The 17,332-nt window shown below is 42.3% G+C and overlaps 1 protein-coding gene across 2 annotated transcripts in view; it reads left to right on the top strand.

Annotated features, from left to right (window-relative positions):
* The first annotated feature begins 52 nt into the window (after nucleotides 1-52).
* The window catches only part of RIMKLB (ribosomal modification protein rimK like family member B), a 75,847-nt gene continuing 58,567 nt past the window's right edge, over nucleotides 53-17,332 (top strand). Inside the window, exons 1-2 of one of the 2 annotated variants that reach the window (XM_025214391.1) lie at nucleotides 53-1,587; nucleotides 8,950-9,171. In XM_025214391.1, coding sequence (XP_025070176.1) covers nucleotides 8,997-9,171 — 175 coding nt within the window. In that variant the 5' untranslated portion in view covers nucleotides 53-1,587; nucleotides 8,950-8,996. The remainder of the gene's footprint in view (nucleotides 1,588-8,949; nucleotides 9,172-17,332) is intronic. The other variant, XM_006032625.3, reaches the window with a different exon arrangement.

Consider the following 17,332-nt stretch of genomic DNA (forward strand, 5'->3'; position numbering starts at 1 on the left):
GTCCGGGCGGGGGGATGAGGTAGCGGGGTGGGGGTGTGTGAGGGTCACTAGCGGTGTGCGGGGGGGTGTATATATGTGTGTGTCACTGTGACGTGTGGGGGTGTATCTATGTGTTAGCCCGTGTGTGTGTGTGTGTGTGTGTGTGTGTGATCCCATATATGCAAGGGTGTGTGTTGCGTGTGTTTCCACATGCATCATTCATCTCTGCGTATCCTGCTCCCGCCCCCAGCGCACAGCCCTGGGCTGAGAGCCATTCGCCCCTGGTGCGCAGCCAGGTAGCCAGTGCCTAGCCAAACGGCCTCTGTTCACACTCATGTGCTGAGTCCCCCCACTGTGATTAGGGGTGTCTCAGTGGGGAGTGGGTTATCTGTACTTACTTTCCTGCTGCTGAGACTCCTTGACACCCCCGCCCTCCCCTTGCACCAGGGTCCCCCTTATTCTCTTTTGTTGTCTTTCCCACCATCCACCCCACTGAATCAGTGCAGATGTTGGCTCCCTTGATGCCGCACTGAAAGCCGGTGCTCGCCCAATGCCACGCCAGCATTCCTCTTTCCATGGTTCATGTTTGGTTCAGTCACGTAAAGCAAACGCCTCTCAGAAAGGGCTGGCGGTTTCGAGGGGCTTGAGTCTGCTCCCAATGCCAGTGGATTTGGGCGGGGGGCTGTGATTCCTTCAGAGGAACACGTTGCTCACTTTGCAGCATGCCTCTCCTCAGCTCCCTGTTTCCTTGCTTGTCTTGGGATTCAGTCATACAATGCTGAAAACAATTTTCTCAGTTTTTTAGAGAATAGGATTTCCTAGTTGTGTTACTTTAGAAGCACTGATTTCTCTCTCTCTAAACATACTGCCATTATACATGCACATGCATGTAATAAAATGCTTCAAATTTTAATTTGTTTCCATTCCAAACATCCCAGTTTTGGGGGAAATGTCAGAACATATGCTCTGTAAACCATTTCCTGATTTAAAATGATTTTCCCTCCTCACCAAAATGAGGTCCATGAGATCTTTTGGTTGTGTATCTTACCATTTTGTATTCATCACTCTGTTCTCCTTGGAATCTAATGTCCTTTTTATTGGGCAAGGGGTTTTTGTGTTTAATATGAATCTTTCTCTGTCTCTCTCAGTGAAGGGGTTACTTCTGAGGAAATAGAGATGCTGAGTGAGACTATTTTGCACAGACAATTCTGTTTCTACATCAGTCTGCTTACTCACCACCACCCTTCTTCCCTGGGGGGAGGAGGAGTTGGGAAGCAGTTTTAACAGCCCTTCATTCCTTCCTTCCCCAAACACACCTTGGTCATTGGGGCATCAGCTAGTTATCACCCATTATAGGAACAGGCGAGCGTAATCCTCATCACCCCTTCATTTGCTTTGTGGGATCCACTACAGACATCTTCCCTCTTTTGGGGTGCAGAGCAGAGAGACACTGAAAGGACTTCATTTCCAGATTCTTCTCAGGAGGTACTAGAAAGACAGCATTTCAACTGAGAGAATCCGGATCAAAACAGCATTTGCTGAGGACACTGAAAGAAGCACCCATCTTTGGCATTCCTTCATCTCCCATTCGTGCTCCTCAGATCTCTGGTAAGTCTCACCACATTTATTCATTCCTTCCTTCCCTCATTCATTCACTGTGCTTTTCTCTTCCCTCCCCACTCTAGGAATTAGGAGAGGAGCATGCATAAAGATTAAGAGCAAGGTGGGGCAAAGAAACTGGGGAAACTGGCGGTGTACACACAGATCAAGAAGAGTGGGGGGCTTTCACATACCCACACTGCAGGGGAACAAGGACAAGCATGCTGTCCTCAGAGAAAACCGATGGGGGAAATTTATACCTGGCACAGGCACAGTAAGGGAGGAGGCAGTGTCTGAGAGGGTGTTTGGGGAGGGGAAAGAAAAGGTGATGCTATGCAACTCAGCCATCCCTTTGATCTTTCCTGTTGACCAATACCAGCATTGTGAGGCAGAGAGGGGAGGGAACAGATTCCTTACAGAAGATCTGGACCTGGGGGGGTGAGAGTAAGGGATTTTATCACCTACTTGCAAGCATGAAGATAGATGAGGAAAGAAAAGGGGGTGGGGATATTTGTATCTGAGACTGTATGCAGTTGTGTATTTGCCCATCTGCAGGAGAGGGCATGCTGAGAAGGAATGGGGGTGAAGGCTAATGTTTTATGTTTTACCATCCTGCTGTCTGTTTTTCAGACATAGCACTTAATATGTTCTCTTCTCTATTGACTGCTGCGGTCTCTACAAATCTCAGAGGGGGGAATCTGTGTATTGAGGGGAGGAGAGGGGTGTGAATTCAGTGCCTGTGCTTTGGGATCACCTTTCTGCAGTGACAACCATGTATAAAGGGAGGATGGATGGCATGCAGCAGCAATGGACAAGACTGTACTGCTGTTCAGGATACCTCAGCATTTATTTTATATCCTCTCTATCATTGTTTTATTTTTTAAAGTCTTTAGTTCTCTCCAAAGCCCCACAAACAGTTATATGCCATTAAAAACCTACAACTAACTACTTGAAATACCTGGGCCTCACTTTAGGGTTGTCAGGACCAGGCTGAGTATTGTTTCAATTATTTATTTTAAAGTGGTTTTAAAGCAGTCATAATGAATGATCAGTGTATTATTTCTGTTTTCTATGTATCTGTTTCTGCTCGGGTGTTCTTTTGATGTACAACTATTTGTGTTAGGTTTTTCATGGATGCCTGTCACCTTGGTATCTTGCCTAGCATGTTGGTTTTGATATTTCATTTTTCATGATTTTTTGTCAGTTTCCAGCTGCTGTTCTCACCATGACATAGGGATTGGTCGTGTTTCTATAATGTGCCCAAGTATTGCTCTCTTCCATGTATAATGACTGCAAAATTCATTCAGAGGTTTTCCCACCAGCCTGATGGATATTACTTGGCTAACAGCTCAACCCCATCTTGAAATTGGTGTTATAATTCTGTTCTGTCATGGATTGATGTCTCCTATATTGCAATTACAGTATCCTGAAAGCCTTTGGATCCTCTTATCTTGATGGGGCTTCCAAAACATGGTTGCAGAAATTGCTGTAATGGAATAAGCACAATTATGTTTTAAACCTATCCTACCCTCTCAAGCATCTGCTAATTCAAGAAGGAAATTAAAATGCTTTTCCCCACCCTAATAATGCAGTTCATATACAAACAAAAAATAAGGATAGGTGTTTCACTACACAGTATAAATAAAAGAATGCAATTCTCTTTATAGTCAGGTGCATGGATAAGGGTGTTTTTTTTCTTGGTCAGCTGCTCCCCATAGTGAGTGGCTTCTCCCACTTCCAGAATGTTGTTTGTTTATCAGTATGACTCCAAAGTCAGAGCTGGGAATTTAATAAAAAGGTGGGACTAGATCTTGTCTTCCAGTCAATAGCTTCGCTGAAATCAGTGGAATTAGTTTGAATACATGCTGCTGTAAGTGGCACTGGGATCTGACTCAAAACTAGGAAAGAGGTAATGCAGAGAGAGGCTAGTGATAATTTTTTTTTGTTCTTAGCCTTACTGCAGACAGCAAGAACGTGCCACAACTCAGATTACTGAGGTGGCCAAATGACGTGTAATCCTAATGTTGCGAAACCCCTGTAACCTGTAATCCTAATGTTGTGAAACCTCTGGATTTTTCATTCAGTATTCCTGGAGGGAAGAAATGGAGGGAACTCCCTTTGGGGTTTTTTTCCTGTTTTTTTCATGGAGATTTTTTGTGATAGTTGCACTTTAAGAGGATGGGGTGTAGAACAATTTGCTAAGTCACCCATTAGTTGAGAGGAAAATCATTACTAGCTGAGAACTGTTCAGTTTCTCATAGAAAATGGGTCTTAGTCCAGCACACACAGGATAACCTGCCATACTATGTAAAAGATAAAGTACAGGTTGCCATAATTGTCTATGAAAGCTCAAGCAGAAAAGACAAAGAATAGAGGTGTCCATGAAGCCTAGACTTCATGTTGGAGTTGGTTACTTAACTGTAGGGCACAGATCGGTGGGCATTACTTGGTATACCCATTTTAGGGATAAATAAATGTTTCCAGGGATTCTTCAGAGACCCAGTTTGATTAGCCTGTTTCCTCCTTATGCTTAGATACTTAAACTGCCTCGGATCATGCAAGTTTTATTATATAGAGTATTGGCAGGTAACAGGGTGGCAGTTAGGGAGTGCAGGAGAAGAGGTAAAAATGGGAAAAAAGTACTGGTATGTGGATGCCACAGTGAAAACTAACATCAGTAGTAGAGTGATGCTTTCATTTAATCTATAATCAAATTGCTGAAGGGTTTGTGATATTTATCCAAAGCAGATATGAGTGAGTGCAGGCATAGTTGATTGGCATTTATCAGTACTTGTTTTTGCTGAGGCAGAAACCATGAGTCAAATCTCTGATGGATTTTTCTTGTTGTAGTCCTCACTTTTGGTCACCTAAGTGATTTGAGCATCTGTTCAAAGATTGTTCTGAATTTTGCCATTATGGCTTAAGAGTAAAGGGGTTTCAGCCACTTCTAATTCCTAAGACTTTTTAAATATCTGTCCCCTGCCTTCTTGGCACACACCTATTTTGGATTCTTTGCTCCTATAGACAGGGGGAAGTATTTAGCACACACCCAGCATTGTCTCAGGCTACATCTCTGTTAGATTAAAGAGGGTGGAGTTGTCTTTGAGGAGGAGTTTAGGAAAGTACATTCTACTCAAAAGCTTAATGCTGTATGTAGCTGTTTGAAGGGAACATTTCCCCTCAAAAGACCATGTTCTCAGGAACATAGGAGGGAACCTTGACATTTCCAGATTAATAGAACAAATTGCTGGGTTTTTTTAAGTATATCCCCAATAATGAGAATTTTGACCATGGAAAATATTAATCAGAGCTTGGAACTGCCATGTCTAGTCTGTCTTTTTGACAGGGAATTTGGCAAACAGGACCTTGGAGTCCTAGCCCCATTTATGCTACTGCCTGCCCTTTGACTTTTTAGGCATGTCAGTCATCTGTCCTCAGTTTCCCTGCCAAGAAAGTGAGGGTATTGCCTACCTGATTCACAATGGTGGGGGGAGGTCAATCTTAATTTTTATAAAATACTTTATTATTCTTAGATGGAAAGTGTTCTAGAATGTTTTATTCTAGGGAGACGGATAGCTGCCCAAAGCGTTCCTGAAATCCCTATAGTTTAATAAGTAGGTGGCAGTGTCTAGGTAACTTCTCTCTTTCATGGTCATGGTCCAGCTCCTTGTGATACTGTGTGGTGAAACAAAGGCTAAGAAAGGGCTTATAACCTCTAGCTTCATTCTTGCTCTTAAGAAAAAGTCAAAGGGCAGCAAAACCAGTGACCAGGAGATAATTAATAGAACTTCTGCTTCTTCAATAGGATGGAACAATGTAGGAAGAAGAGACTTGAGAAAAAGAGGGCTAGAAGGAGCAGACCCTGTGGTAATGGTAGAGAAACTGAAGGGCATTTTGGTGGTAAGGAAGACTAATAGTGTAGGAGAGAATTCAAATTTGTTCCCTTACACCAGTGTCAAAACCAGTGGTAAAAGATGCACATGTATGGGATCTGTAAGGGCTTTTGGTTGACCTGATCTTAAAATAAAAATGTTTGTCTGGGATGTGCTTAATATTTCATGGTTGGTCTTAAAATGAGGCAGGGTGGCTTTTCTCAAGCAGGTAGCATGCTTTTGAAAAGAAACAATAGGTGATGCTGTTCTCTCTCTTTCCTTGATAGTAAGGAGCTGTTGGTAGAGAGCATAAAGGGGGTCAAATAAACTAAAAGCTTCTAAGTTTGGCTCTTCCTGAACATCTTACTGTTGGTAATAGTAAAGCTCAAACATCCTCTTCCACTGCATTCTTAACATTATGCAAAGAGAACTCTGATAACCTAGCCAGAGGAAAAAAAACCTACTCAGAATCTGATGCAAGAGAGGAAAGTGGGTAGGGTCAAATTCCCAGCCAGTGTAAGCTCAGCTTTCCCTTCTCTCTTGTTTAGAAAGCAGCAGAGTCTTAGTGCTCTGGACCCAGTTTTGTATCTTTGTATTGGCCTCTCCCTACTAGGAGTGTAAAACTGGAAATGTTTCTCTCGCAAACTTCACTCTGCTGCTGAAAGGAGAAAGCATTCAATTTCCTGCTTCAAACATGAACATTTTAGTTGCTGTAGGGAACAGGTACTACCCTACTTGCTTCTGGGGTTTATTGGGGTTTTTTTTCCCTTTCATCTGAATAAAGAGGTAGAAGAGGTGATCCTGTTGCTGCTTTTAAGTTTCTGAAGCACTAGGAGCAGCACAATGTTGATATGATCTTTGACAGTTACTTGCTGTCAAAATAGCAGGAGTGAATATGACCGTTCTTTTAATTTGATTCTTGTACTGTTTAACATAGCCTTAAGTAGCAGCAGAGAGCATAAACTTTAATTTTAAAGGATTTTACGTAGTTATTTTTTTATGGTTGCCCGTCCCAAAACAGTTCTGAATATGATTTGAAGTAGGTTCTCTCTACTCAAGAACTGCTTGCCTGCACATGGAATTTGTGCAGATTAGATAAGGTTTAGAGGCTAGATTTATTTTAGTCTAGCCTTCTAGATGTAGAGCCTAGACTATTGCAGTGGGCTTTACGTCGGACTGGCCTTGATCATTTGGAACCTGGTGCAGAAAGGGGCAGCTCACCTGATGGAGTTGGTCAGGCAGAAGTGCACTGCTTCAGAGTCTGCATTGGTTCCAGTTGCTTTTTGAACGCAATTCATCATGCTGATTTTTGCCCTGCAGGGCTCAAAACTACTGGTTCTCAACCTCAGTATGTTCAAGGGACCCATCAGAAAATGCCAGCTCTTAATTTTCACTTGTTTTTTGACTATAGAAGGATAAAGCAATTCTGTTGCAAAGAACTCAAAAAGACCATAGCAGGTCTGAATATTTTTGACAACATGGATTCCTATTTGAAATCTCTGCACTTATCTTGTGAATCATGTGTAAGTGTTTGCACATCCAAAAGTACTAATATTGTGTGGCATCCTTGAAAGAATCTCATGGCACCCTTACCAAGAATTGCTGCCTTGAACAATCTTGGCCCTACATACCTTCTCTCTTCTCTCTTATGTCCTATCTCAATCCCTAAGATCAGCTGAGAGCACCTTCCTGGAAGTATTATCTGATCTTGCGAGGTCCCTTCCAGCCCTTACAGTCTATGAATCTGAATGCCAAATTTGCTTGGTGAAAACACGTGGAAGGTAATTCTCTGAAGTAGCTTCTCTGCTCTGGAAGTCTGTGCCTCTTGTGACCTGTCAGAGTCTGAGCCTAGACATGTTTTAAGTGCTGTAAGATCTTTTATTTGGGCAGGCATTTAAGAAACAAGGCTATGTTGATGTATTGTTCGGGAAGTCCTTGCTTGTTTTTCATAAGTAATTTTGTAAGCCACCCTCTGCTTTTTGGAAAAATACCATATAACTCTAATAAATGAATTAAAATACATTTTGTCTTGTTACATCCATTAACCAGGCACTGGATTGTGTGTTTCTAGTATGGTCGGGCAAAGTGGCTGCTTGTACCAGCAGATTCACTTCTGCTTGAAACCCGTGTTGACAGTGATGATGTTGTCAGTGTTAGGGCTTTATGCCAGTGCAGCTACACTTACGTAGCTGATCAGTGACAACTGTAAGTGGACCAAATCTATAGTTTAAATCTGCAGGTGGGCTGCTCCAGTATTTTCAAGAATTTCTTTCCTTAACATATGCTCTGTCCTAGATGTTGAGGAAAATTTACATAATAGGAACAAGTTGTTGTTTGTTTGGTGGGGGTTTTTTGTCTGCATAATAGTCTTCCTTGGACATGTTAGAGGCTTTTTTGTAAGCAGATGGCAAATGTACCATGTCAGTAACTAAAGACTAAAGTTCTCTGTGTAGTCAAACTAAGGAAGCAGTAATAGTGTACATCTGTACTTCCTTAGCTGTAATCTCCACTAACAGTGTTCATGCTATAATTTACAATTTTTATATGTGGGAGATGGAAGTCCACTGGTGTTTTCCATGTATAAGGAAGGGTGGTTTTGTGACAAAGGAACTGAACTGGTACTTGGACTTGATTTTCCTGTAAGCTGAATCTATGATCTTGAACAAATCATTTCATTTTTTGCCTTTGTTTGCCATGAATAAATTGGGACAATACTCTGACTTTTATGGATATCCCAATTGTAATAGATCTGTCTTGGGGGTACTGCTTGCACTAGAGCAGTGGTTTTCAACCTGTTTTCACTTGTAGACACCTAAAAAAAATTGACTGGAGGTGCAGTCCCCTTTGAATTGTAAGTGTGGGTATTCACATAATTTTGATCACAGTTATCTTTCGTGGACCCCTTAGACATAGTCGGCAGACCCCCAGGGGTCCATGGACCACAGGTTGCAAACCACTGCACTAGAGCTTTGATTGAAGACCCAGAACTTGTTTCACAGGTTACCAGGCAATCACTTAGTGAACATACTTTGTTACTACTATTTTTACATCTGTTACTGATTAACCTTTGTACTGTTCCCCTGTGAATCAAGTTATAAGTTTTTATGCTGAAAGGACAGCTACATGTAGAGCAATAGTCTTCAACATTTTTAGACTCGAGGCATCGCCTGGAAAATGCCAGCATTTAGCTGTTACTTGTGTCTTAATGATGGAAAAACAATAGCACGATTCTTCTGTTGCAGAGAACTTGGAGCACAAGATTGGAATGTTTTTGATGCTTTAGATTCCTATTTGAACTCTGGGTTTATGCTGCAAATCAGATGTATGAGTTTGCACATTTAGTGTTTCATGGTACCCCAGGACACTCTTAAAAGGATCTCAAGCCTCCTTGGTTGGGAATCAATGGTGTAGAGGGAAAAGGTTAGAGGCTGAGGGAGGGCTGAGGACAGAACTTTTTTACACTAATGTGTTTGTTGTTTTTACTTTCTTTATTATCTAGAAGCTTCGTTGAAAAGAAACCCCGGAGGTTGCAAGACCTAGTCCAAGATGTGCAGCTCAGTTGCTCCCAGGCTGTGGTTTTTAACAGACCGTCGCATCAGAGAAGACTACCCTCAGCAGGAGATCCTGAGGGCACTCAAGGCTAAGTGCTGTGAAGAGGAACTAGATTTTCGGGCTTTGGTGATGGATGAAGTAGTACTGACCATTGAAGATGGAAACCTCGGTGAGAACTAGCTTAGTTGCGGAGTTTGGGGGCCAGGCGGGTATCTATTAAACAAGACTGTTGCAGTTCATGATCACCCCTGTTTTAAGATTGTGTATGTGTGTGCATGCATGCACATGCCAGGACATCATACTGAATCTAAATTAATAGGGATGGATATCAGTCGCTTCTGATACATGACTGTGCTTGTATCTAAGGTGAACTTTACATAGAAATTGTTGATTTTTGTGAACCTACATTTGGACCACCTTGGTCCTTCAATTGTAGAATTGGGGGAAGGAGACTGTCTTTTGAGAGTCATGTTAAATCCAATTTCTGCATTTTTGCCAGGTCCACCATACTGTATTGAGGGGTTCTCTGTGTGTGGTATGAGGATAATCATCATCAGGGTGTCTGGATAGAACAAGTGACTTTTTTTTCATTTCGTGTTCATTCTATAAGCAGATGGTTTGTGTTTAGATGGGAGTTCTGAGGAAAATGCACTAAGGTCTATTTTCAGGCTGGGTACTTATTCCAGTTAGATATTCAAGTGAGTCTTGAGGTACAGCAAACAAACTGAAAGGGAATTTCACTTACCAATATAACCTGTCTGGAGGCTGGAAGGAGAACTTGAGATGACTAAAGCATGTTTTCTTAAAATATGTGATGGGTGTAAAAACCCCAATGGAAAGATGTCTGGAATAGAGAGTGAGCAGTAAAGAAGTTATGTTAAAAAAACCCAACACATTTATGTACATTACTCATGATCAAAGAATGCTGAACAAATCCAGAGGGCCATAAGAAAATTAAGTAAATGACATGAAATTCATTAACATGAATAACATGAAATTCAGCAGTGGTCAACACAAGCTAGTGTACATCAGAGTAATTTGAGCTACTGCTATACGTTTGCATTCTAAATTAACTGTAACAAGTAAGCCCACAATAATAGCAAGGTCATTTTCCAGTCTGTGGATATTCCTTTAGTGGGAATCAAAAAGAAAAAGCGTTAGGATTTATAAGGAATGAGATGCAAAATAATGATTAATATACAGTGTTGTTATTGGAAGAGCAGTAGTAACCTCCATTTAAGGCTTTCAGACACTTCCCATTTGTTTATTGTTGTTTTTTTCCTGCCATTTTTAAGAGTTAATTTGGCTCCTTGGTTTGTGCCTTTGTAATTTGATTGGGAGATGGTCCTGGAGTTGGCAAAGGCTTGTCACTAAAACTCCACAACATTGTCTGCCCAGAGCACATTCCCAAAGTGTCTCCTTGCTTCTTGCTAAAGCAGCTACATGTACTTTTGCAAAATAGGGCTGGAAGGGAACCCTTGGAGGTCACTCAATCCAGTACCTTGTTCAAGGTAGGATCAGCCCCATTTAAACCATTGCAAGAGTGTGTCTATCTTGCCCTTAAAGGCATTCAATGATGTAGATTCCATGACCTCAGTAATTGTTCTAGTCTACTTGCAGATGGGGGGGGGGGAAGAATGTGTTTTACTGGAAGAAGCAGTGTATTAGTTTGACCTGGCTCTGCAGCATCTATATAGATTGAATCAGTTATTAGATGAAAGCACCAAAAAAAGGCCCACTAAAGCATTCAATCAGCTATTAGATAAAAGTGCCAAAAAAGGCCCGCTAAACCACCCAATCTATACAGACACTGCACAGCTGGGTTGAACTAATGTGCTGCCTTTTCTGGGCATAAGCATGCTGAATTTAAAATAAAGCACTTTTGTTTTTGGGTTTTTTTTCCATGTCTGCAAGCAGCCCTACTGCTTAACCATCCTTTCAGGTAGAAAGTTCTATCTAGTATCCCCCATAACTTTTTCCTTGTTGCAGTTTAAAACCAGTGTTGTTCGTTATGTTCCCCATAGACACAGAATAGCCAGTCATCATCCTCTTTATAACACCCCTTTTTGTATATGAAGATTATTGTCAAATAACCTGTCAGTCATTTTTTTTCTCCAACCTAAATAATCCCAGTTTTTCCAATGTTTTTCTTTGTATGTGATATAATCTCTGATCCTTGATAATGGCTTCTCTTCTTTTCCAACCCTTCCAACTTTTTCTACCTTGTATGTAGGCAGTTTTTGAAGTGTAAAAACCTCACCATCCTTGAGGTGGCATTAGACTTTTCAGTGGGGCTTCAGGTAGAAGCTAAGGTGTGTGTCTCTTCCTTCTCCCCATCTATGCATGTAATAGTTTATTCCACTGATGCATAGATATTTTAGCCAAGTATGGTCCCCACAGCCTGGTGCTGATCAGTTGAAAAACACCTATGTATCCTTGACACAATCTGTTACTGCTGTTCACCATTTAGTGTTCCCGTAATGGACAATTTAGGATAAGAAAGAGAGGGAAGAGAAGGAAAGCTACATTATTATGCAATGTAGAGCGCTGCTACTGAAGGTAAAAGACCAAGAAAGTAGAGATGTAGAGAAATAGGAAAAATGACATGAAGGAAGCAAATAAGAAAAGAACGAATTCAATGGAGACTTAAAAAATAATTTACTATATACAAAATGTCTGCATAAGTATGCCATAATGTTCACTGAGCATCTTTAAAGGAGTGGGATGGCATGTGCTTGAGGGGTGGGAATTGAAATTTTCTATAGGTCTTAGCTGGGTAGGCTATCATCCTGGCTTTTATCTCAAGTCAGCCAAGATTCTCTCTCCTGAACTTTCTTCTCTTTTGCTTGTTTTTGTGGTTGCTCCTTTGTACTGATTCAAATCTGTGGATAGCACACAGGCAAAATGAATCTGTTTCTTCCAGTCTTGTTTCTTTCTCTCTCTTCTTGTAAAATGTTCTATGTAACCTAGGAGGTTACATTGAAACAGAAGCCAGGAAATTATTATTTCTGTCCTGACTGCCATACAATGAAGTGTGAAGGGCCCAGAATTATTGAATAAGATCTCACACCACACAGAGAAGTTACAGAAGCTCCTTTTGGTGGAACAGAAATTAGAATTCCAATATCTGAATGTGGTAAACTCAAGCTCCTTCATTTAGCTGTGTCTCTCCCAAAAAGATTGTTTCAGTATTTGTGACTGTTTATGTTGTTAAATGGAGTAAACTATGCAGGTTTAACCATTTTTTGTTTTGAAGGTGACTCATGTATAATCTCCCAACTAAGATTCATCTTTTAACTCAGATGGTAGTTTATGGTTCACATCTCCAAATGAAAATCTCTCTCTCTCTCTCTCTCTCTCTCTCTCTCTCTCTCTCTTTGTGTCTCTCTCTCTCTTTCTCTCATGTTAGATTTGCAAAATGTGAGATAGTAGAATTAAGGTTGGAATTCTGATTTTTTTTTTTTGTCAGTGATACACCTGGGTTGGAAATTTAGAGTCAAATTAGTGACACATGAGGAGATTAAAAGTGTAGAGTGGTTAATAACAGTAATATAAAATTAGCTACTTGTATCTTCTTAGAAACAGTGACTAGGAAGAGGGTATTCACTGTAATTGCATAGTAGGAAACAAAAAACTGATACAGAGAAATACTTTGTGTAACTGTTATGTATGACCCCTGGATCTTGTTGATACAGTGCATCACTGAGGACTGAGCTTAGCCTTAGGGTTTTTGAACCCGAAAGCTTGCTTAATAACTATTCTCCAACCATTTGGGTTGGACTAATAAAAGATATCAAATTCACCCAAGGAACCTTGTCTGTCACTGAGGACAAGCACTTAGAAGAAATCAAATTGGATTGTAGGTTTATATGAAAATTGAGAGCATCTGAAACAACTGTAAGTAAAGCATTGATTTTTTGTTTGTTTTGTTTTTCTGTTAAGCTTGGAAGGGGTGGAAACCTCCATGAGTCGAGGCATAAACCAGATATGATGTGGTTGAGATTATCCTTCCCATAGGAAGAATTCCTTTCTGTCTTCCAACCTGAGGGTTCTTGTACCTTGGCCACTATTGGTGATAGGGTATGAAGTTTTCTATGATAGGAGGACTGCTTTCTGATATGGTCAGTATGGTACTTCTCTCTAGAATATATTAGAAGTAAATAAGATGAACTTTAAGCAAAGACTTGAGACTAAATATTAGAAAGTATATCCTAACAATGAGAATTCTGTTTGGCCTTGGGAAAACTAGTAGAGGTATGCCAATATATTGGTCCACATAGCATCAGCACTGATAAAAGTAAAATTGACATTATCAGCAATTGGCTTTTTTTGACTGGAGTAGCCAATAATGTCACTGATAAATGCTGTGTGCAGGCATGTAGCTGCAGCATGCATGTGGTCAGGAATGCAGCCCAGCAGCTTGGAGAGCAGCTGCCTGCTGATAAGTCTGTGGGGAGGAAGGGGTGTAGGAGGGACAAGATCAAGGCCCCCATGGTGAGGGAGGGAGTGGGGCTGGGGCAGGGCACAGGACCTAGCTGCGGGTAGCTCATCTGGGTGGTGGGAAGGAGTTGGCTCCTGCCACTGCACACACTCCCAGGGGAGGCATGGGGTCACATATCCCCCTGCATTTGTGTGTGGGGTGAGGGTGGGCTGTTTGCTGCAAGCTCGGGGCTGGGGACTGTGCCAGCCTCTTCCCAGCATGGGGGCTGGGCTAAGGCTGTGCTTGGGATGGGACAGGCAGCAGTGACACTGGGAGTGGGGCTATGGGGTGGGCTGCAGCAACCCCAAAATTCACTGTAGCTCCCCTCCCAGTGCTGCTGCCTGCCCCGTCCCTGCCCGTACTGAGTGTAGCCCCCAGCCCCACCCACTGAGAAGAGGCTGGTGTAGCCCCTGGCTCTGAGCCTGCAGTGGGCAGCCTGCCCTTGCTCCATGTACAAATCTGGGGGGCTTATGCCCCCCCATGCCTCACCCAGGGGTGCATGCAGGAGTGGGGAGCCATCACCTCCCCCCATCCCTCCTGCGCCCCCCTGATGAGCCGCCAGCAGCTTTGTCCCATGCCCCGCCCTGCCCCAGCTGGGCAGGCCCTGCCCCAGTCCCACTCCATCCCTCACTATTGGAGCCTTGATCTGTCCCCCACCCCCATCTCTTCCCCCCACAGACTTGCCAGCCGGATGCTGCTTTCCAAGCTGCTGGGCTGCATAGCGGCTATCGGATCCGTATTGTCCAATACAGCTGTTTAATAATCAGCCATCGGTATTGGCCAAAAAATTCTATTGGTGCACCCCTAAAAATGATTCTGTGGCCTGTGGTAGAAAGGAGAGAGATTCTGTTTGGGCCACTTCTAAACTAAGGCAGTAGTAGTAGTAAGGCACCTCTAACTGGACAGTAGACTGTATGAAACACAGTGCTATGAGAGGAAGCGGGCAGTAGACAAGATACACCCTTATGGTTGTCTTCTCAAGTAAAGTTTGTTTGCTTGGTTTTTTGTGAGAGGGAGAGATGGAGTGCAAAGCATAACTGCTGCTCAGGTAGCTGTAATGAGCTCTAGACTACTCCTCGAATCTCCCCGATTATATTTATAGCACATTCATCTTTAAGAGTTATGCTCTTTAATTGTCAGTACTCCTCTTTTGGGGGTGCCAGTTCCTTCTTGATGCTTGCTGGGGAGGTGTGGAGACTGGTTGCAACACAAGACTCTCATAAGCAGGAACAACTATTGAACTGAATGAACCCAGAGTGTCCTAAATATTGTTGAAGGTGAAACTTTTTTTTTTTGTAAATAGGGTTTCCTGGGCTTCTATACTGGGAATTCAGAAGCAAACAAACTGCCTAAAAGATTGTAGGAAGAAATGACACTAATGGGGGTGCATAAAGGAGAATATTTTGAGCTGTGATCAATGGGCTGTTGATCAATATGTAGTAGTACTGTGATCAACATTTGAGCTGTGTTTGTTGTCAGTTGGATGACATCTGAAAACTGGATAATGATTCTGGTTTTGTTTTATTTGTCAGGGAGAAGTTAATGAGAGAAAAGTTGAATTGGGGAAATGTTCCCTGTATGCAGTTAATGGGAATTCCTGGTCCAGTCACTCAGTTTTTTGGTAGCTAAGAAAGACCTGTAATGATGAGACTGCAGTTCATTGCAGGTCTCTGACCTAACGCTCAACCACATCCTAGGAGCTAATTCATTTTCCATCATGATATCTGTCCCTTGTTCAGCCACTGACTTGGAAACCAGTTAGATGTAGCTGCGATCTTGTCTCATTAAGCTCCTGGGTGACAACCAAAGATGGCAATGGGAGTGAAAGAACTAGGATGTTGGGGTCATTTCTGCAGGATAAAAAGGAGCTGAAAGAAAGGAACAGAACTAGAATGATGAGTGTTGCCTTCACCAAAACATAACGAGTGTGCCTGGATCAGCTTGATCTATTGTTGAAAAGGGTTTTAATGTAATTTTAAAATGGTCCTTTTAACAATTTTAAGAGCCACCCCTAAATCATCCAAGAGGTATCTTTTTTCTGATTCACTTTCAGCCACCTCTTTTTTTTTTCTAACTGCTTACCTTTTGCTTGCTTCAGCATCCTCCCAGTATTTATTAGCCCAACAGTACTGTTCTGTTTGAGAGCCTTCCCTGCAGTTTGCAGGAAATGGCTCTGGGAGTGATCGAACAGAGGCCAGCGGCCTTGGCGAGGTGCCTTGCTCAGCACTGCAGAATTGACCTATCTCCTGTTGTTTGCTGCTGGCAGCAGCATCCAGCACAAGCTGATTCCCTGACAGTGGGGAGGTTGCAACTCTACACTAGAGGCTGGTTTATTAAAAACTGTACTGAGTACAGAGTACCCAAAACCAAGTAGAAAGCGAATCTCCTTGGTGCTGGTGAGAGGTGTTACAGTGGGAGCCCCTTAAAACTGACAAGCCCTTTTTCCTGATCCTGAACAGGGAAAGTACAAATGTTTGGGTTTTGCTTTCCTGTCAGCTGGAGTACCTCAGCTTTGAGCTGATGCCATCCTTGGGATAACAAGCAAGGTTAACCTGTGAGGTTTTTCAGTTCTGCGTTTCTCTGTATGTTGCCAACAGGGCTTAGTTAGACATCCATCAGTTCAAATGATAACTGTCCTGCTTCTTCCACTCCATTTCCTCAGTAGTCCATTTCATGCAGGCCACCAAACCATTGTCAGATTGGACTGACTTTTTCTTTCTGCCGGGCTGAGTTGGATTTGAACTGGTGTTGTGTTGAACTCTGTTTATATTTTGAAAAAAATAAAAACTTGTTTTAAATGCCAATATGCTATTCAGTCTTATGTACAAGATTCAAATATACAACCAGGACTTGAGAAATGCTTTGTTCTTTTACCTGTGTAGTAAGAGCTGGTGTTGATTTCCCCCCCCCACCCCGTGATCTTCCAAAATCTGATAATTAGCCAAAAACTGTGTTGGGGTACAGTTCCTTGTAGCCTGTTATATCAACAGTAGTACAAAAAACCTGTAACCACTGACTTGGGTCTTAATAGTTTAAAAAGCCCTCTCTCTCTCTATCTTCTAGCACTGTCCAAGTTTTATCCCACTAATTAGCGTCCTTTATGCTCCCTAATCTTCTTAATCAAGAACTTGTCAAACTCTTTTTTGTTAAATGTCAGGGTACTGTTTTCACCTGTTGGTGATTATGGAGCTGTGTGGAAGCTTATAATTATGCAGTAGCCACAGTACTGACTGCCTAGACTTCAGGGTGTCCCTGGCCAAAGAAGCTGCAGTTTGGACTTTTCCATGATTGTCTCAGGGAAATGTTTTAATAGCTGCCAAATGCTGCAGGTACAGTTATTTCTTTGCATGCTTTCAGCCACGTGGCATCCAAAATATACTTTATCATGCTGAATCCATGGGCAAGGGAAATATAATTTATTGCCAGAGCATTGCTGTGGTTGGCTGCTGCTTTACCTGCAGGAACTGTTGCTCTTAAGTGAGCAGTGACTCTCTTAAGTGATTCTCTCAGTTTTTCTCATCTGTTAAAAGGGCCAAAGAATGTATTTACCACCCTGAGTTTGACACTTGGAAACCTCTCATCCTAACGCACTTTATTTTAAGAATGTAATTACAAATAGTTTGAGATCTAGCAGTTCTAAATTACCCTGACACTTTGTTGTTCTTAAAACAATTTCCTTTTATAAATTGCATCATCTTGTTGGTGTATGAAGGCTAGTACACAGAGGCAGGGCTGTCACTAGAGTGGGCAAATCAGGGCGACCGCCCTGGGCCCCATGCTGTGGGGTGCCGTGCGAACAGTGCTGCACAGGCCCGGCCATGGCTACCACCACCGCCCCTCCCGTTCCCCC

This window comes from Alligator sinensis, unplaced genomic scaffold (assembly GCF_000455745.1).
Source record: "Alligator sinensis unplaced genomic scaffold, ASM45574v1 scaffold1129_1, whole genome shotgun sequence".
Classification (NCBI taxonomy): domain Eukaryota; kingdom Metazoa; phylum Chordata; order Crocodylia; family Alligatoridae; genus Alligator; species Alligator sinensis.